The sequence below is a fragment of the Hoplias malabaricus genome, chromosome 5 (genome assembly GCF_029633855.1).
Source record: "Hoplias malabaricus isolate fHopMal1 chromosome 5, fHopMal1.hap1, whole genome shotgun sequence".
Classification (NCBI taxonomy): Eukaryota; Metazoa; Chordata; class Actinopteri; order Characiformes; family Erythrinidae; genus Hoplias; species Hoplias malabaricus.
The window spans coordinates 35,166,178-35,185,983 of NC_089804.1; the positions used below are offsets into that span (position 1 = coordinate 35,166,178).

Below are 19,806 nucleotides of genomic sequence, written 5' to 3' on the forward strand. Positions count from 1 at the left end.
AGGGCACCTTCCTCTAGCACTGTGAGGGGTCTCTGGGTACCGCTGTATTGACATGTGCTTGGGAGACGACTCCTATGCGCTTCTAGTTTGGAGAGATTTTGGTTTTTGGCTGATTTTGAGTTTGTGTGCTGAGCCTGATGGGGGCGTAGAAAATCAGGGTGGGGTATGCTTTCAGGCAAACGGCTCACATGAATGTTAAAGTAATTGGGTTCTCGTTTCAGATCGCTCTACTGTATGCTCTGTCCCTCTCCATTTTACTGATTTTCTTTTATCTCTCTCTCTTCCTCTCTCTTTCTATCTATCTCTTCAGCTATTTGCTATTTTTCTTCTTTTGCTCTTCTACTTCTACTTTTCTGCTCTCTTTGTCTTAGCCCCTTAGACTTTATCAGACATATCTTTGTTTACAAACAGTTCCGTACAGTGCCACTCCATATGAAGTTTCATATGTTCAGTTGTGAAGGGCACTTCTAGTGAAAGTGTAAATAAACACAGGGGTAAAATTTATATTAGCATGTCACACTTTAAAAGAGTCTTGAAAAGAGGGAAAATGAGCACAGTATTTTGCAGATGAAATGGTTAAAATACAGTAAAGTCCATGCTCAATATGGTCAACATCAGTATTTATGTATATATATTGAATGTGCAAAGGAGCCAGAGCGTGTACAGCAAGGAAAAGAGGGGTGTAATGATATTTGGGTTCTCTCTCTCTCTCTCTCTCTATCATTCATTACTCTCCTTAACTTGGCAACAAACTGCATGTTTTATTGCCTGGTCCCCTGTAGCCTGGCAGATTTTGAAATGAAGAGCTTACTACTACATTCATGCTCATGAAGCCGTGAGGGTTTGGCGGAATTAGATTTAGCTGTAGCATCTGGCTCTGAACACGCCACCCTTAAACAAGAGTGATATTCAGCATTGTACTTGTGTGTCTATTCATAATTGTGTGTGTGTGTGTGAGAGAATGTTTCTGTATGTGAGTGAATAAATGATAGAGGGAGTGCCTTCTATTTCAAATGCTTTCCTTTTAAACTCGTCTCTAAGTCCATCTCTTTTTCACTCAGATGACAACGTATGGAGCGTTTCTCCACAAGGGGGCGTTCTGCAGGAACTACTTTAACCTGCTGGACCTGCTGGTGGTGGGCGTGTCTCTGGTGTCCTTTGGAATACAGTAAGTTTCTGCTATCCTTTTTAACCATGTCTTTAATTTATTGAACCATTAAAGCAGATGTATTTAAGCCATGGGCTGTGGTTTATATTATTTTTCTAATACATTTTCAGCATTAGAATCATATGAGAGTTGTAGCATAATGGTGGTATGCTCAGAGCTAACTGACAGTGCTACAGGAAACAGTGTTCCCATCCATTCTGACTGAAGAAGGCACTGCACATTTAGGGGCTGGTCGAGCCTGTAATGAGTCTGTAATAAACAAGAAAAGTTTTGAATTTCTATGTTGATATCTTTTGGACAACGAGGTATTGTAAATCTGATTGTGGCAATTGATTTCTGAAGCAATTCTGGTATTCTTTGATATGCTACACGACCACCTTCCCATTGGAAGACCTGCCCTTGGTCCAATATGGCAGCTTTCAAGATGGTGCCTATGTTCTGGACATAGCCTAAAAGATAGCACCCTCACCCATTACTTGCTGGTGTATTCAAATATGTCATGTTCTCTTTTGTTTCTGAAATCAAAGCGAATTTTGACTCACCCTGTATGCAGATAACATCAGCTTATTAACTTTCTCCTCCTGGAAACTGCTTACAGTTAAGGACACTGTGTTTTTGTTCATCCTGTAATAACACTAATAGCATTCAGATGACTGTCATCTGTATATCATGTACTCTGTATTTGCTCTTCAGGTCTTCTGCTATCTCTGTGGTGAAGATTCTACGTGTGCTGAGAGTGTTGAGGCCTCTCAGAGCTATTAACAGAGCCAAAGGACTTAAGGTAAATGAACTCCAACATCTAGATAGTGGCTTTAGCATCAGCACTCTACACTTTTTTTTGTTTTTGTTGTTTATATTTGCTATTAAACTACATTAAACTTTTGCAGCATGTGGTCCAGTGTGTGTTTGTGGCCATAAGGACCATTGGCAACATCATGATCGTCACCACTCTGCTGCAGTTTATGTTCGCCTGCATTGGAGTACAGCTTTTTAAGGTCAGTCAGCTTCATCACTGCCTGGCATTCCTGGTATTTGTGTAATATAAATAACATAATGCCGACCATCATAATGAACTCTTCATGAGATAAAGGAAACTCTGTATCCAATCTCTAGATTGTGGAACATCAAAGTTAAACGCATTAGAAACAGAATGTGTTTTATTGTATTTTTGCAATGTAGGATATTTTGGCTGCCCAAAGATAAACATGCAAAATAAGAAAAGGGGTTACTCCTGAGGTTACTGTCTTTGAGATGCATGCTTTTCTTTGGAGGCATCTACATATTCTGTTGGTATCTATGTGTTATTTGGATCAATTGAATGTGACCTCAACTAGTGCTGAAGGTAGAATGACCCCTGGCTTCTTTTGTTTTTACACAGGGGAAGTTTTACCGATGCAATGACGAAGCCAAATCCAGCCCGGAGGAGTGCAAGTCAGTTTAAATGATCAGTCTTTTATTATTGCTTGTAGTTATCTCATGGAGGAACCACTGGTGCACTTGTGCAATCACAGATCCAGCACCCAGAACCCTAAGGTACAGTAAAACTACTAGAAAAGGACTTCTTTGGTGCAGGGAAACTCCAGCCTGAAGGAACAGATTGGCTTTGCCCTTAAGCAAGGGCATGCCTCACACCCGATGGAACCCCTTGAGAGACAATCCTGGGAGACGACTATCAACACTAGAGGTGTTTTATGAATCGGTGTTCTACCATCTGAGCTTAGACTAGGGCTGGCCAATTAATGGAAAATTAATCGAAATCGACATTCAGAACTTCTAATCAACATCATATTGTCTATATTGATTATAGCGATTATTTTTATTCTGTTATGTCCCCACTGTGTTCATGTACTGTCCCTTTAAAACCACACTACCAAGCTGTAGTCATGTGATTCTGAACCTGTCTGCCACATGAAAGCAACCTAAACGCCGAGACTGACCAAGCAAAGAAAAACAGCGTCTGTGGTTTGGACGTGCTGTGTTTTCACTATAATTAGGAGGACAATGAACAAAAAACAAGAGAGGAACAAGCTTCCAGCGACATTAGAAAATTATCCTATATAAAGCCTTGTCACTGAAATATATGAGTATCATAAATCATTATCTGTAAATAAAATTAATTAATTCATTATCTGTAAGTGCTTATCTAGTTCAGGGTCGCGGTCTACACCCTGGAGGGGGCACCAGTCCTTCACAGGGCAACAAACACACACACACATTCATTCAAATCAAATCAAATCAAATCAAATTTATTTGTATAGCGACTTTTACAACTGACGTTGTCACAAAGCAGCTTCACAGTTTCAAATCAGAACATTTAAATCAAAGCCCAATGCAAGCAAGCCGAAGGCGACAGTGGCAATGAAAAACTCCCTCGAGGCTGGAGGAAGAAACCTTGGGAGGAACCAAGACTCACAAAGGGGACCCATCCTCCTCTGATCAAACTATAGATTGAATTTTAAATGATCACCAATGAAGTGTAATTATGCTACATAATAATAATAATAAGGTGAGCAGCTGGTCTGGTCTGGTCTGCAGGAGAATCCAGCAAACAATCTTCCATCAGTGGGCCACCATTCTCTCAGAAAACAGTAAAACAGTAAAAGGGAAGCAGTTAGTTTAGTTGAGTGCAGCAGAGAATAAGAGCATGTGAATATTTTCTTTAGTGTAGTGACGGATCAGACTGTAACAGACTGGGAGTAGGGAAACCAGAAGGAGCTCAGGCAAAGACATCCTTTCGTTCCAAGCAAGAGAAATTGTGAGCACATCATCCAGGTTTACCCTGATTCTCCATGTCCATGAGTTCCTGAAATGACAACCTTAAACTAGACAGAGGTTAGTTGCCAAAGGCTAAACTGAACAAGTGTGTTTTGAGCCTAGACTTAAACATAGTGACTAGAAACATAGAAACATCTGCGTCCCGAACACTAGCTGGAAGATTGTTCCAGAGCTGAGGGGCTTTGTAGGAGAAGGCTTTCCCCCCCGCTGAAGTCTTATGAATTCTGGGTACTAGTAAGAGGCCGGCGCCCTGAGATCTGAGTAATCTTGGTGGTTCATAGTGTGTGATGAGGTCTTGCAAGTATTCAGGGGCGAGACCATGTAAGGATTTATACGTGAGTAAAAGAATTTTGTAATCAATACGGAATTTAACTGGAAGCCAGTGAAGGGCCGATAATACTGGGCTGATATGATCAAATTTTCTAGTTTTAGTGAGGACCCTGGCTGCAGCATTTTGAATTAACTGGAGTTTACTCAAGTTTCTGCTGGAGCATCCTGATAAAAGTGCATTGCAATAATCTAATCTTGATGTAATAAAAGCGTGAACTAATTTTTCCGCATCTGGGAGGGATAAGGAATTTCTTAACTTAGCGAGGTTCCGAAGATGTAGGAAAGCTGTTCTTGTAATGTTACCTATATGCTGATCAAATGATAGATCTGAATCAATTATAACACCCAGATTTTTAGCTGATGAGCTCGGGAGAACAGGGAAGTCAAAATTATGTATTAAGTCTGATACCTTATTTATAGCAGGTTTTGGACCTAGAAGGAGAACCTCGGTTTTGTCGCTGTTTAGCAGAAGGAAATTGTATGACATCCAATGCTTCACTTCTTTAACACAGTCCTCCATTTTCTTTAGTGTAGGTTTGTCATCTGGTTTGGCTGATATGTACAACTGTATGTCATCTGCGTAACTGTGGAAGGTAATGCCATGCCTGCTAATAACTCAGCCCAGTGGCAGCATGTATAAAATTAATAGTAAAGGTCCTAAAATTGAGCCTTGGGGAACTCCAAATCTCATTTTTGTATGAGTAGAAGAAACGTTATTTACGTTTACAAACTGATAGCGATCTGTGAGGTAAGACTTAAACCATGATAGGGCTGTTCCTGTTATTCCAACCATGTTTTTAATCTTTCTAGCAGAATAGTATGATCAATTGTATCGAAAGCTGCACTGAGGTCTAGTAGAACTAGCATGGATACGCAGCCTCGATCAGAGGCGAGAAGAAGGTCGTTTGTTATCTTAACTAAAGCTGTTTCGGTGCTATGGTGTGGCCTAAAACCAGATTGAAATTTTTCATATATGTTATTCTTATGCAAGTATGACCTAAGTTGTTGGGCCACAACTTTTTCTAAGATTTTAGATATGAAGGGAAGGTTAGAGATGGGTCTGTAATTGGATAGTACACTAGGATCAAGATTCGGTTTTTTGATCAGGGGTTTAATAACTGCTAGTTTAAATGCTTTGGGTATGTGACCTAGTCTAAGGGACGAATTTATGATTGTTAAAATGGGATTGATTATGACTGGTAATACTTCTTTAAATAGTTTTGTTGGTATTGCCTCAAGTGTGCAGGTCGTACAATTTGACGAGTAGATGATTTTCTCCTGTTCTAGCTGTGGTAGTGGGTCAAAGTCCTCTAGTCTTTCTTCTATGTTTTGTTCTATATCATCCACACCAGATGACAGACAGGCTGGATTTAGTAATATGGTATTTATTGTTTGTCTAATTTTTTCAATCTTATTGTTAAAAAAGTCCATAAAAGCATTGCTGGTGTGAATGGCTGGGATCTGTGGATCAGTAGCTGCCCGATTGTTTGTAAGTTTAGAGATTACATTAAAGAGTGCTCTAGGATTGTGTTTATTATTTTCAATCAATGAGGACAGATGTGCTGAACGTGCATTGACGAGTGCCCTTCTATATTCACCCACTCACACCTACGGACACTTTTGTTGAGTCGCCAATCCACCTGCCAACGTGTGTTTTTTTGGACTGTGGGAGGCACCCGGAGGAAACCCATGTGGACACGGGGAGAACACACCAAACTCCTCACAGACAGTCACCCGGAGTGGGAATCGAACCCACAACCTCCTGGAGTTGTGTGACTGCGACACTGCCGCCAGTGTCAAAAATGCAAAAACAAAATAATCATTCATTAATCGCAATCATTTTAAAATGTACAGTTGATTGTGATATTAATTTGTGCTCGTATCGCCCAGCACTAGCTAACACCGTTCACATTCCACACCTTGTGGGTTAATTGCGATGCCAGAGAGTTCAGGTTGGGCAGGGCACAAGGTACCCCCTCGCTTACGGTCATGGCCACACTTTTCATTCAGTTTGGAGTTTCAATTCGCCATTCCCTCGCCCCATTCGAGTTTCAGAGTTTCTCAGGGTATGGAGGGGGGCTGGATCTGTGGTAGTGCAAGCAGACCTATGGCTCCCCACTTCACAAAATCACAGTAACCCCCAGAAAGTTTTTTAATCTTCAGGGATGTTTTACATATGTTCACTTTTCTCTAATCTACCTGCCTCTCTTCCTCTTCACCCTCAGGGGCACATTTATCTTGTACAAAGATGGCGATGTGAATCAACCCACCATCCAGAAGCGCCACTGGCACAACAGCGACTTCAACTTTGATAATGTGCTTATGGCCATGATGGCGCTCTTCACTGTGTCTACATTTGAGGGCTGGCCAGCGTAAGATTTTGATGCTTTATTTCGTTTATCTGAGGAGAAAGAGATCACACAGAAAGTTCAGCACACTTTAGTCCAGATCAAGGTCCTTAGTGAGAAATCAGTGCATCAGTGAACGGTATAAGGCCTCTATCTTTATTGTGTGTATTGTCTCTTTTATTTACTGATTTCCGACAGTGATTTTTGACAGTGATTGCAGTCTTTGGGTCCTAGCAGTTGATATTATAGAACTCTAGTTCTATTTCATGCCTCGTGACCACCAGAGGGTGGTTTAACCTTGTGGATATTCCCATGGGAACTCCTACCGGACTTATTCAGAATATCAGCATAGTCACATATGACCCAGCTCCTATAAGCTGCACATTTATGAATGTCCCCTTTTTCCTCTCGTGCTCTGGAACATTCACAGGTCACGGAGCTGCAGTTTTTTTTCTGCCCTCACAAGCATCTTTCTACTCCTACTTCAACTTTAACTTCAACTAGCCAATGCTTGTGCCCGGGCTGGTGAGTATTGCGGTTACCCATCGTGCCCAGGGTCCCTGAGCATTGTGCATTTTACTTGCGCTTGTCTCAGTTTCGAGCGCTGTTGGGTTCCCATGCAGGCCTCCTCTTCTGCCTCATGCTCACGCTGTTGCCTTTGTGCACGTAATACAGCGCCATTGGGCTCTTACTCTGTCTGTAATCCCAAGCCTCTTCTTCTTCTCCACTATGACTTCAGCGCTCTGGATGCCCCGCCGTGTTTTGCCTTTACAGCCAGATGACCTGCACACATTGTCCCCTCCTGCCTCGGAGTGCTCCACCTTCATGAAGCACTCATTGATCCCTGTGTGGGATCTGTCAATGTAGAAAAAGTTCCCTTTTTCTCAGTCAATGACGGTGACACAGTCTCGCCCCATATGACAAACATGAGTTTAATGCATGGGTCCTTGCTGTCTGCTATGTGCACTACAGCCTGCTTTTGCTCCTGCTGGGAATGTTTACATAGGCTGCATGCATTCTATCCCTTGGGCTTGTTAGAACTGCACTCGTTTCAGATTTGGATAAATCAGTTGATCTTGATCCGATTCATCACAGGTGCACGTTGGTGATGATTGATGAAACGTGCGAGGAGGCTCTCATTCTGTGAAGGCTCTCATTCTTTTTTTCACAGCAGGGGTGCCGCTGGGTACCGTAGTCACGTGGCAGGAGTCTTTAGAATTGTCCACACTTATGGAAGACTCCTCTAATCAACCTTCCGATATGTGCCCTGTTTGTGCACTGTGGCAGTACATTACAGTTACAGAGTCCATTCGCTGTACTGATCAGCTCTTTGTCTATATTTTTGAGGCCGCTCTGTCGGCAGGCCGCTCTCTAGGCAAGGGCTTTCACGCTGGTTGGTCTAAGTGATTACTTCGGCCTATACAGCATCAGGGATGGTGCTTCCTGGCACGGCTAAATGTCACTCTACTACAAATGTCTCCACATCCTGGGCTGTGCTTCATGAGGTCCCTCTCGCTGATGTCTGTTCAGTGCTGACATACTCATCCCCCAGTACCTTTGCAAGGTAATGTGCATGCATCTTTGGGCTTGAGCTCACTTAGGATGCGCTGCCCTCTTTACTAGGTTGGTATGTGTCATCCACAAGGTTAAACAGCCCTCTGGCGGTCAGGAGGCATGAAATAGAATGCTAGTTACAAATATAACTGTGGTTCTATACATGCTGGATGACCACCAGAGATATTTGTCCCTCTGTTAGCTCACGGTTGTGCGAGGTGTCAGAGGAAGTACATGTGCAGTGGCCCTTATAGGGTTAATATGTTAATATTCCTATTCAGTCCAATAGGCATGCCCATGGGAATATCCACAAGGTTAAACTGCCCTCTGGCGGTCATCCAGCATTCATAGAACCACGCATTTTATAGCAGTAATGCAGATTTAATAATGGTAGTTTAGGACTGTAATTACTGTTATTGTTGCTGCTGTGGGTAAGAAAGGAGGTGTGTTGATTGTATTCACCATGCTGTGAAAGTAATTACAGTATTACCCTGTCTATTTACTTAAAATACACACACACTAGGAGTTGAGTTACACACCTAAATAACCCTTTGGCTCTTATTGGAAAACATTTCTTCTTATAAACCTCATATATAAATATGTTGGAAGTGTTAAGGCTTGTAACAACAGATGTTTCCAAATGACTCCTAAGTCCTGCATAAAAAACATTATGTACATTACTTAATTTAAATATTAATTGTAGCAGCGCTGTTCTGCCCTCCCAGATAGAAGTGGAAATCTAGATATTGGTCTCACCTTTCTTTTCTCTCACCCTGATATCCACTCTTTCATTGTTTTTCTCCTAGTCTCCTTTACAAGGCCATCGACTCAAACAGGGAAAACTTTGGACCCATCTACAACTACCGTGTGGAAATTTCCATCTTCTTCATCATCTACATAATCATCATTGCCTTCTTCATGATGAACATCTTTGTGGGTTTCGTCATTGTGACTTTTCAGGAACAGGGAGAGAAAGAGTACAAGAACTGTGAGCTGGACAAGAACCAGGTGCGTGTGTGTGTGTTGTCATAATGTGGGCCAATCTAATCAGCCATAGCTACATATGTGCAACAGCAGAACAGGTATGAACCTGGTGAACCAACTGCTTGTCTTTAGTGTTTCTGAGTTTGGGGTTTGATTTGTTTTGCTGATCTAGACAGTGTCAGGCAGTGTATGAGTGTGTTCTTGCTTCTGCTTCTGCCTCCTCAGCGTCAGTGTGTGGAGTACGCCCTGAAAGCCCGGCCTCTGCGGCGGTACATCCCTAAAAACCCCTATCAGTACAAGTTCTGGTACGTGGTGAACTCCACCGGCTTTGAGTACATCATGTTCGTCCTCATCATGCTCAACACTCTCTGTCTAGCCGTGCAGGTAAGAGTATATTTGATCCCTTTCTGAACCAGAACCTTTCTGCTTCACAACTGACCTCTCCATGCTTCATAGCACTAGTAATTGGACCTACTAGCCATAAATAATTTGAATATGTTATATTGTATTTCTATAAACAATAATATATGTAAATGTGGTTGGGGGGCAGCATGGTGGTGCAGCAGGCAGTGTCGCTGTCACACAGCTCCAGGGACCTGGAGGTTGTGGGTTCAAGTCCCACTCCGGGTGACTGTCTGTGAGAACAGTGGGTTTCCTCGGGTGCTCCAGTTTCCTCCCACAGTCCACCCAAAACACACATTGGTAGGTGGATTGGTGACTCAAAAGTGTACGTAGGTGTGTGTGTGTGTGTGTGTGTGTGTGTGAGTGTGTGTTGCTCTGTGACTGGCCCAAACATTCCCGGTAGGCTCTGGACCCACCGTGACCCTGAACAGGATAAGGGTTACAGACAATGAATGAATGAATGTGGTTGGGTTTGTCTATTCTTGTTTTTTTATCTTCTCCTCTCTCTCTCTCTCTCTCTCTCTCTCTCTCTCTGCAGCACTATGGGCAGTCTCAGATGTTCAACTATGTGATGGACATCTTGAATATGGTCTTCACTGCAGTCTTTACTGTGGAAATGGTCCTCAAACTGATCGCCTTCAAACCCAGGGTAAATTACAGATGTGCAGACACTTAACATAACATCCAAATGTATCAGAATATTAAAACTGAGGTCTCTTTTGTTTGTGTTGAAAAAAAAAATCCTCGTCCTCACCAGCATCATATTAGAAAATATACATATCCACAGGAAATCACAAACATTTTCTGTTTCTGTTGGATTGTCGATTCTCACACGCTCTCTCTCTCTCACACGCGCACACACACACACACACACACACGCACACACACACACACACTGACACACACATCCATGATCCTGAGATAGAGTGGCATGAGATTCTGAACATGCACTGATGTAAAAAGAAATTGACCTGCGTGGCTCACAGTTCGATGTCAGCGTTTTTGAAAAGCTCTGTTTTGCACATAAACACTTCACACTGATAACGGCATTTTCAAAAATCTCCACCTTGAAGAGCATTTTCAGAAACTTCTGTTTTCAGTGACCTAAAATGCTGTTTTTGTGTGGACGGGAGGCCAATACGCAGACAGAAACCTCTGTTATTTTAAAATATCTGGATCCGTGTGGGTGAGGATTTATGTTCACTGAATCTTCTAATAAAAATTTCCCATCCACGTCCCCCTCTGTATCCAGTGCTGTGTTGAGAAGAAGGACAGAATGCTTGTAAGAGACATGGTGTGGTTTGCAGTGCTCCATCATAATAACCCCTTCCCTCTGCTTGGAGTGAGAAATATAGACGCATGCTACACAGTGCTATAATAGCAGATAGTCAGAATTATGAAGTATAAACATCCACTAGTAACTGTGTGTAATGTAACCCATCATGCTTGCCCTGCCCTCTGCACCCTGCTGCCTGTCTAAGGGCTATTTTGGTGACGCCTGGAACGTGTTTGATGCTCTGGTGGTGATTGGCAGCATAGTTGACATTGTGCTCAGTGAGATTGATGTAAGTAAGCCATGCCCATGGCTCCACCCCTTTCTTCCTGGATCTGTCCCTGACCAATGTTTTAATTCTGACCTTTCTTCACTCTGTTTTGACCTGCTACAGCTCTTTGTCTCAACAGGGACATACTTTTAATTAGCTGTCATTCAAAACTGATCTCTTTCACCACTGACTTCTAATTTCTGCCTCTTTCTTTTTCCTTCTGTGTCTTCCATAAATTCAATTCTCTTCTCTTCTCTTCTCTTCTCTTCTCTTCTCTTCTCTTCTCTTCTCTTCTCTTCTCTTCTCTTCTCTTCTTTCACATTTCACCCCTCTCTCCTCTCCCCTTTCCCCCTGTGGTGTGCTTTTTGCATTAACAGCATTATTTCACTGATGCTTGGAACACGTTTGATGCCTTAATTGTAGTTGGTAGCGTCGTAGATATCGCTATCACTGAAGTCAATGTAAGTATGACAACCTTTGCTTCTTAGATTAGAAACCATGCAAGAAAACCAGGTCTGGGGATCAGCTCTGTGTATATTAAACATAGCATGTTGTCTCAGTGCAGATATGTAATTTCTAGAGTAGGTAAGTAGTTGTAAATTGCATTATCAGAATGATTATTGTCCTTCAGGCACAGACAATTGAGTCAGAAGTAAAATGAACCTTTCCCTTCCCCCACTGGTTTTTTGCAAGGTTTCGTTTAGTAGTGTCATCTGTGATTGTTTTGTTCTGTGACTAGAACCTAGTTTTTTCTAAAATATACCCAATACACTGACTCTTTCCCCTGCATATCTAAACTGTAACAATACACTGCTAACACTGGGGATCACTGGGGACCTTGTATAGTCACCATAACTGTAATGTGTTACCTTCCAGTGTTTGATATGAGGGTATTGGGGAAGGATGGGGTCATGATCAGTGCTTACCCATCATGGTGTTTGTGCACCAATGGAGAGCCATATTGTGGTGTGTCTAACCCCTGTTCTTATTCATTCTGTTTCCATAGAAACTTGTAGAGGCAAGTATGGCGAGATGTGCTCTCCTCTTTGCTTGATTCTGCTTCATAATGGCTTATTTCCCCTTCTTACACTACTTCCAATCACATTTTGTGAGGTTGAAATTGTTGTCCCAATCTGAAACTGTCTCAGTGAGGTAATACTTATGTTCATATAGTTCGGAGCTACCAAGGCCTCTCTCACTTTTCTTTTGCTGATTCTGAAGTTGGGTCTGTTCCCCAGTAAAAACCGGCTGGAGGTAAACTTGTGATACTCTGAACTTGAAGATCAGCAATTGCAAGGTGTTTGAGATTTGATCTTAGCCTGTTCTGACCTATGTGAACACAGGTAAAGTCGTAGCCTGGGTGCTGAGTTGTTTGTGCAGGTATCTCAGTTGTCTAATCTCGACGATTAACTAATCCAGACTAATTCTTAAGATGGAGTTCTAGAGTTGTTGACCCATCTTGTGCATTCAGGTGAGAACTCTAGAACTCAAGTCTGGATTTGGGTCACATTAACAGCTTCGGCCAGGCTATGACCATCCCTTAAAAGAGTCTGAAGATGTCTTTGTTTCTGCTGATGCTGAGTGATGATGGTAAAGCTGTGGCCTCTGCTCCTCAGCTTTACTGTGCTGAAACCGAATCAGTAATGAAAACCCCCAGTTGATTCCTGAATGATGATGAAGTGGGCGATGATTTTAAAGTGGACTACTTCACCACTTTTCAGCACCACGTTCACCTTGGTCTGTGTTAGTGTCTTTTGACAAGCATATACTATAGTTGATCTTAGTTCTTTGTTTTGGAGATAAAGTCTAGTACTTCTCAAATCTAAATATACAACCAGGTATTATTATACCTTAATAATACAACATCAAACTCATTGTGACACAAAACTGAGTTGTAATAGAGAGAATAGAAAGTGTCCTACCTTCCTCCAAAAGTTACATAGTACAGTTCCTGCAGTGCTGAGCCTAGAGTAGCAACAACAGAAGCTCTATTACAACTTGGTATAGCATCACAGTGATTTTGAAGATGTAAGATGAAAAAATTATACAAATACTACCTAGTATTGCTTTAGGCTAAAAATAAAAACAACACTGTCATTCAAAGCACATTCAGAGTCCATGTGGACCAAATGCTTGGACAGTTTTTGGTTACATTTTTGTAGCTATGACATTTCTGCAGATCTGGAAAGGTACATGGTGTCCATGGTGTGATGGAGAGGTGGAGTGTTCCACTCGTGCAGTGGAAAGCCTTTCTCACTGCTGGTGGTGTTTCCTGCTGACCTACGTCTGTCAAAACTGTCAAACTTCTGCACATACAACTCCACACACGCTGTATCTGTGAGAATATGTACACACACACACACATATATATATACACACGGCACGTCCTGATGGCAGAGGTTATGGTTTCAGGTCTTAGATAGTGAGAACATGTTCTCATTGGGTTTAAGTTGTTAAAGAGCTAAATAAACATCAAATGAGTGTTTCACGTGCCTTTCATATGATTAACACGCTGAAGAGGAACACACACATACACACTCTTGTTTACAGCTGTCTGAGCTGCAGAGCTGTCTCTCTGGAGTCCTCATCCGTTCACATGTGTTGTGTATGTCCTTATAGGTGTTTGTACTGTGTTTATGTGGCCATGTATATGTTGTGATTATATATGTGTATAGTGTGTTCAGTTTACAGTATATGTGTTGGTCTATGTCCCTATATAGATGTGTGTGACTCTGAGCATGACTCAGATTTGTGTTGATGTGTGTGTGTGCGTGTGTAAGTCTATGTGTATGTGTGTCTGTGAGTGTGTCCTGTACATGTCGTTGTCTTTCTGTGCCAGTGTTCCTACATGTTTCTCCTCTTTAAACCTGTCTGTTTATTGTGACACATAGTTGGCAGGATTAGTTTCACAAGGGCTTGGTTGAATATTTTTGATTGAATACGAGGGTGAAAAGTGACATCTACATAAACAGTACTGTGCATGAGTAACTCTTAAAGCTATTCATTTTAATTGGCAAGAAAATCAGAAAAGGTACACAAAAGATTGAGAATTTGCTACTATTTGCTTTTTTAAAGGGAACATCTTCTCCACAGTGGAACACAGTTCTGGTTCTTAATAAAAACTTCTGTAACTTGCTTTGGTGAAAAACCCCACAAGCTCCACAGCAGCGCTATCCCCTAAACAGCCCTGTTTAGAAAGCCCACTTTCAGTGCCTGTTCCTTTAAATGATAATGAGCTCCTTACTGTTCACCTGGACATGAGCACACAGCAGTGAGGAGCAGTGATCAAGGAACAGAAGCTCTGTTTTTAGCCATTTTCCCTCGGTTCTTTCTTCTCTGTTCTTGTTTTCTCAGTTTTTACTCAGTGCTCTAATTTTCACTTGTCTGTGCTCACGTGAATGTTTTGCTGCGTTTAACCTAGTCTTTGCACTTTCACATAAATGCGAGTCCAGCGCTGTGATTGGACAGACTCAGATGAGGAGGTGGAGCAGTTCTAAAGTCTCTGCACTTGACCTCAGAAGTGAATCAGAATGGCTTGTTTTATCCCTTGTTTTCTGGCCTTGGCAGCAAACAGAAAACTGACTGACTGGCCTTGTTTCACAGTGTGTGGCTTGGTGGGCTTCAGATTCACACTTAATAGTGAACATGCCTTGAACTGTGAGTTTTTAGCAATATGTCCCCTTTAAGATAAGACGTAGATGTACTACTCATTGATCCCAAAAAAACTTTTAAGCATTTTTCAGGAAACTTTTCTGATTATTATTATTATTATTATAATAGTATTTATAATCTGATTATTATTTCCACCCAATCTACTCAGATATTTCCTGAAATATGAATCCACTAGTATGAAGCCTGGATGTGCTCTGACTTTTTGTACAGTACTGCATATAAAGATGTATAATGATAAGAAAAGGCCTTGTGAAGCACATTTCATCCTCCATTATATGTTTTTGGCTTGCTGTCTTACTAATTAAACCATAGATATAAACCCATTAGCTCAGATCCAGTCGATGCTTTAATTCAGTTTGAGCTCCAGTCAAAATCCCGATTGTCTGATCTAGTGGGTTTTATATCCATGATCTCTAATCCCCTCTCGGGGGTATGTGTGCTGTTCACCCAAGTCTCTGTGGTGTTTGCCCACCCCCTGTTGCATGCTGGGGAATGTGATTTCCGCGCCACGTGCTAACATTAGTTCATGTTCTGCAGATGGCGCTCGGCCACCCGCTCCATTCTCCTCCGGTTAGTCTTTGTTCTGCTGAATCACTGTGACGTCTGTCCATCTTCTCTTTCCAAATCTTTCCCCGTTCATCTCCCTCATTCATCTCCAGACAGAGTGGCCATGAAGCTCAGAGCTGAGTGTGTCCAGTGAATGTTCGGACAGGATTTGAACGGTCTCTCACTAGAGAGAAACCCGTGCCCAGACAGATTTGGGAGTCGAGTCACAGGGGTTAGGAATAAGCTAATTTTAATGGGTTATATTACAGGTTATATTCACAGGTTTTAGGGTCACAAACACATATAAATCTTCTTAGCTTAATGCATCCATACTGGAATTATCAGGAGTCTATGTGATTAAGGCACAGTAACTCTGGGTTCACACTTGCAGGTGACAATCACAATGTCTCCCATTGTTTGTCTCTGGTGGGTTTGTTTTAGACACCAGCATTATTCACCAGAGACACCAACAGTATTCTCTACTTTCTCTCATGCTTCATTTTTTTTCAAATTGTCCATGTATTATTGCAAAGTTGCATCGTATAAACTGGGAAAGGAGGAGCCTCTCTTCCATGTTGACCACTGCACTGTTGAGAATAGGAGCATAGTGCCAGTAGGAATACAAAGGTCAGAGAACAAAGGCTGGGCATCTTGGACCGCTGTGTCTATGACTTGTCCGAAAGTTAGTTTGGAGCTAATTGTTTAGAGAGCTGCTTGCATCTTATTGCTATATTGCATTACATTACTCCCACAGGAAATGACTGGTCTGGTGTCACTCTGTTGCCTGCTAGTGTGAACGCAGAAATGGTGTTCAGAAATGGTCATGTTCAAATTAATTACACAAATTTCACACCAATGTCATACACAAGTGTCCTGAATAGACCTCAGGGAATAAAAATTACATGTAGGGATACGGGGACTCAAGTCTGAAATCCTGTCAGGCTCACACCGCTTCGCTGGGTCTTAAGTGCAGTGAGGGGAAGCGAGCCCGCCCGGCTGGAGTTTGTGTCCGATGTGTGTGTTGTATGGTGTGTGATCGTGTCTGTCTCTGTTTTACCTCCCTCCAGTGAGCTTTTAGAGCTCAGATGAGAAAGAGAAAGGGATCATGGGTAGAGCAGGTGTGTAGACTCCAGCCAGGCTGCATGTCAACTCCGTCTCTCGCGCTTTCACCTCTGGCACTTGCGGTATTCTTTTGCTTTCTCTCCTTTGTCTCACTTGTCTCTCTCTCTTTCTGTCTCTCTCTCTCTGAGTTAGATATTTTCACTGGTATATTATTTTTCCTCTCTCCTCTCTCTCTCTTGCTCCCTTTTGCTCTAAACCTTTCTCCTTTTTTCATGCTGTTATAATTTTGGAATATTTTACTCTCCTGTTTTTATTCTCTTGTATTCTGGCTGAATCTAAATGCCACCCTTTGCCGTATGAAGTGCACTCTGTAGATGTTAAAATAATGGCTTCAAGACCCAGACAGCGCATCATATGCTATGTTATATTCGTCAAAGTAACGTATAGGACATAAAGTTCTCACTTAATTTAGGTTTAGAAGCCAAAAGGATGTACCTCACCTATGCAGGGTGTAGGGAGCCATTTGAGACTCAGCCTCTCACTCTGTTACGTTTGCGATTTTTCTTTCTGATTATTTCCTTTCCTCTCATCTTTTGGCACTTTATTTCCTTTCTATTGGCCTCTCCTCTTGCACTGGACTGTGAGAGCGCCCCCGAGTGGTGTCTCTCATTGCAGGATTCTGTCAATGCATGAAGATGCTACGAAACCTATGAAAACTCAATCCTTGTTTTCTTTCTGTGTGAAAGCGTGTGAATGTATCTGTGTTAGTGTGGCTCTATGTGAGAGTGTGTGTGAATATAAAAGGCTTGTTGGCTGTCTGGCTATGCTGAAGTGCATGCTTCATCAAGCACTATGGCTAGAAGGTTCTAGAAAGCTTATTCTGCATCTTATAATTTCTGAGCTTTTTGCACCTTCGATTTACACTCTGCATTCAGTCAAAAGAGATGGGTTTTAGGGTGGGATTGTTAGAGTAGAGCCGGTCTGTCTGGAGTCTCTCTGTCCTCTTCCTGAAAAGAAGCTCTCACTTTGATTCATGTTCCTTTTAGATACTGGGTCTTTATTTGTCATTTTGTGTGTGTGTGTGTGTGTGTGTGAGAGAGAGCATGTATAATGATCCTGTATTGTCCTGATTGTCTGTGTGTGTGTAAGTGTGTATGTGTGTTTGAATGGTGTATGGACTTGTTTGCATTGTTGTGTGTGTATGGTTCTGGATCTCTGTGTGTGTGTGAGTTAGGATTGGGAAACGTAGTGGTAAAGGGACATATGACCTTGTGTAACATAGATGTTATTGACTCATCATCATCATCGTCATCATCTTCATCATTATCACCAGAGGTCAGAGCTGAGAGAAATAGAGAGAGAGCCTTTACTGTTGGGGCCTGCACTCTCTGACTTAGACAGAGCAAAGCATCACCTTTAAGTTAGATGATAATAACAATAATATATTAATAATAATAGTAATGTTAATAATAAGAAGAATATTAATAATTATTAATATGTTTTATATGTTACATTTGTTCAGTTTTCTAGCTGTATAATTTTAAGATGTGTCATCACATTGCTGGCTGTTACATACTTTGCTTTTTGGAGGCATTTTTTCACAACATCATACCTTATATAAAATATAATGCAGTGTAAGAGAGAACTTAAACTTGAAATGAAGTGTAGACCACTTTAAGCACAAATTTGGACCTGTACATTTTTGTATGTGGATTCAGTATGTGATGACCATAGTGCATGTTTGTGTGGTTCTGGTCAGATATTCAAAATAATGTTTATCGTTCCTTAAGCAAATGCAGTCGTGCTGTTGTGCTGTTGCAGTGTGTCTTCCCATTAGTGTCCCGAGTCGTTTATGTAATTCTGAGGTTGGAATAAGGCTGTGTGGTGGTCCTGTGTGTTATATAATACCCCCATATGCTGTGTGAATATGCCTGATGTGATGGAGCCAGTTTTGCTACAGTCATTATGAGCAGAAAAGGGGAGGTTAATGTTCTCTTTGTTTGTATTTGTTTATTAACGTTGTGTAACCTGAAGTATTTTGCTGACCGTTGTCCTGTGAGGTGATTGTTGTGATGTTATTGACTGTCTGCTGGTGATGCTATGTTAGCATCTGTGCTATGCTTTAACACTGAATGTGTTATAAGGTTTAGTGAAGGCTAAGCTAACATTGTGTGTGTGTGTATGTCTATATTTATCTGTGTGTGTGTATGTGTGAGAAAGACAAGCGTGAGTGATTAATGCAGCTCTTTAATTTTAAAGCCCACGGAGGCTCCACAGGTGGATGAGTCGGGGGTAAGATATACTGCCCCCTACAGGGCCTCGGCTATAATTACTACATTCTTTTATTAGGTTTCCGTTGAAATTCTTTCCTGACAACTGAGTTTTTACCTTATAACCTGTGATATCTCCACCCCTTCTTCAGACTTGAGTTTTTGTCTTCATACTTTTGCTTTGGGCTTTTTTTATGTTTTCTTTTGTTGTGATTTTTACTTGGGTTTGACATGGTTAAGATTTCTTCCTGTTTCTTTGTTTTTTTTCATTGTTAAACTGTTCTTTGTTGTTTATCAAGGGCAAGTGTCACTCAAACGTGGCAGCGAGAACATATGGATGGATGTGTGTGTGTGTGTGTGTGTGTGTGTGTATGTGTAAGAGAGAGAGAGAGAGAGAGAGAGAGAGAGAGAGAGAGAGAGAGAGAGAGAGATTGAGTGTGGGTCGCCAGGACCTCACGTTTGTAGCGCTGACACTGCTGCATGATATGGGCCCCATGGGGTCAGATCGGGTAAGGTGCTGACCTCAGGTTGACCTTGGGGTTTGGGTTGGACCCATGGGGTTTGGGAGCTCCTCGTAAGGTCGCATGCAGTGACTCTGGGTCGAGAGAGCCATGCTTGTGCCAGTGCGTGCAGTTAAGTATGGCCGGGTTTCTTGACTCCAGCATGCCCCTCCCTCCTTCTTCCTCTTCTGTCTGTTAAAGGACTGACCCCTGCACCGCAGGTGCCTGGTGCTGCTGCACTGCTGGACAGTCATAGCCACTGTGTAAAGCATTACCACTTAAACAACACATTAATTTCAGTTCCCAGATCATTTATTTATTCAAAGCATCTTAAAAACCCTCACTGTTTACAGTCGTGCTTAAATTGGCATCAATATTATATTTTGCACAAAATAATTTACAGATGACTGCAGTCAGGGCAGTTAAAGATATAGCTAGTGACTGTAGACTGCAGATTGAGCAATAACAGATATGCCTACAAACTGCAGACGGGACATTACAGATACATCCAGTGACTGCCAACTGCAGACTGGGCAGTTACAGATATGTCTTGAGACTTCAGACTTCTTGTGGGGCACTTACAGAGACATCCAGAGATGGCAGACTCTAGATAAGGCAGTTACACATATATCCAATACCTGCAGACTGCAG

General features: G+C 41.9%; 1 protein-coding gene across 1 annotated transcript in view; it reads left to right on the forward strand.

Moving 5' to 3' along the window:
- The window catches only part of cacna1da (calcium channel, voltage-dependent, L type, alpha 1D subunit, a), a 108,557-nt gene that overhangs the window by 52,706 nt on the left and 36,045 nt on the right, over positions 1 to 19,806 (forward strand). Inside the window, exons 22-30 of the mRNA XM_066670571.1 lie at positions 1,062 to 1,168; positions 1,862 to 1,949; positions 2,056 to 2,163; positions 2,547 to 2,599; positions 6,499 to 6,645; positions 8,982 to 9,183; positions 9,385 to 9,543; positions 10,100 to 10,210; positions 11,043 to 11,126. Coding sequence (XP_066526668.1) covers positions 1,062 to 1,168; positions 1,862 to 1,949; positions 2,056 to 2,163; positions 2,547 to 2,599; positions 6,499 to 6,645; positions 8,982 to 9,183; positions 9,385 to 9,543; positions 10,100 to 10,210; positions 11,043 to 11,126 — 1,059 coding nt within the window. The remainder of the gene's footprint in view (positions 1 to 1,061; positions 1,169 to 1,861; positions 1,950 to 2,055; positions 2,164 to 2,546; positions 2,600 to 6,498; positions 6,646 to 8,981; positions 9,184 to 9,384; positions 9,544 to 10,099; positions 10,211 to 11,042; positions 11,127 to 19,806) is intronic.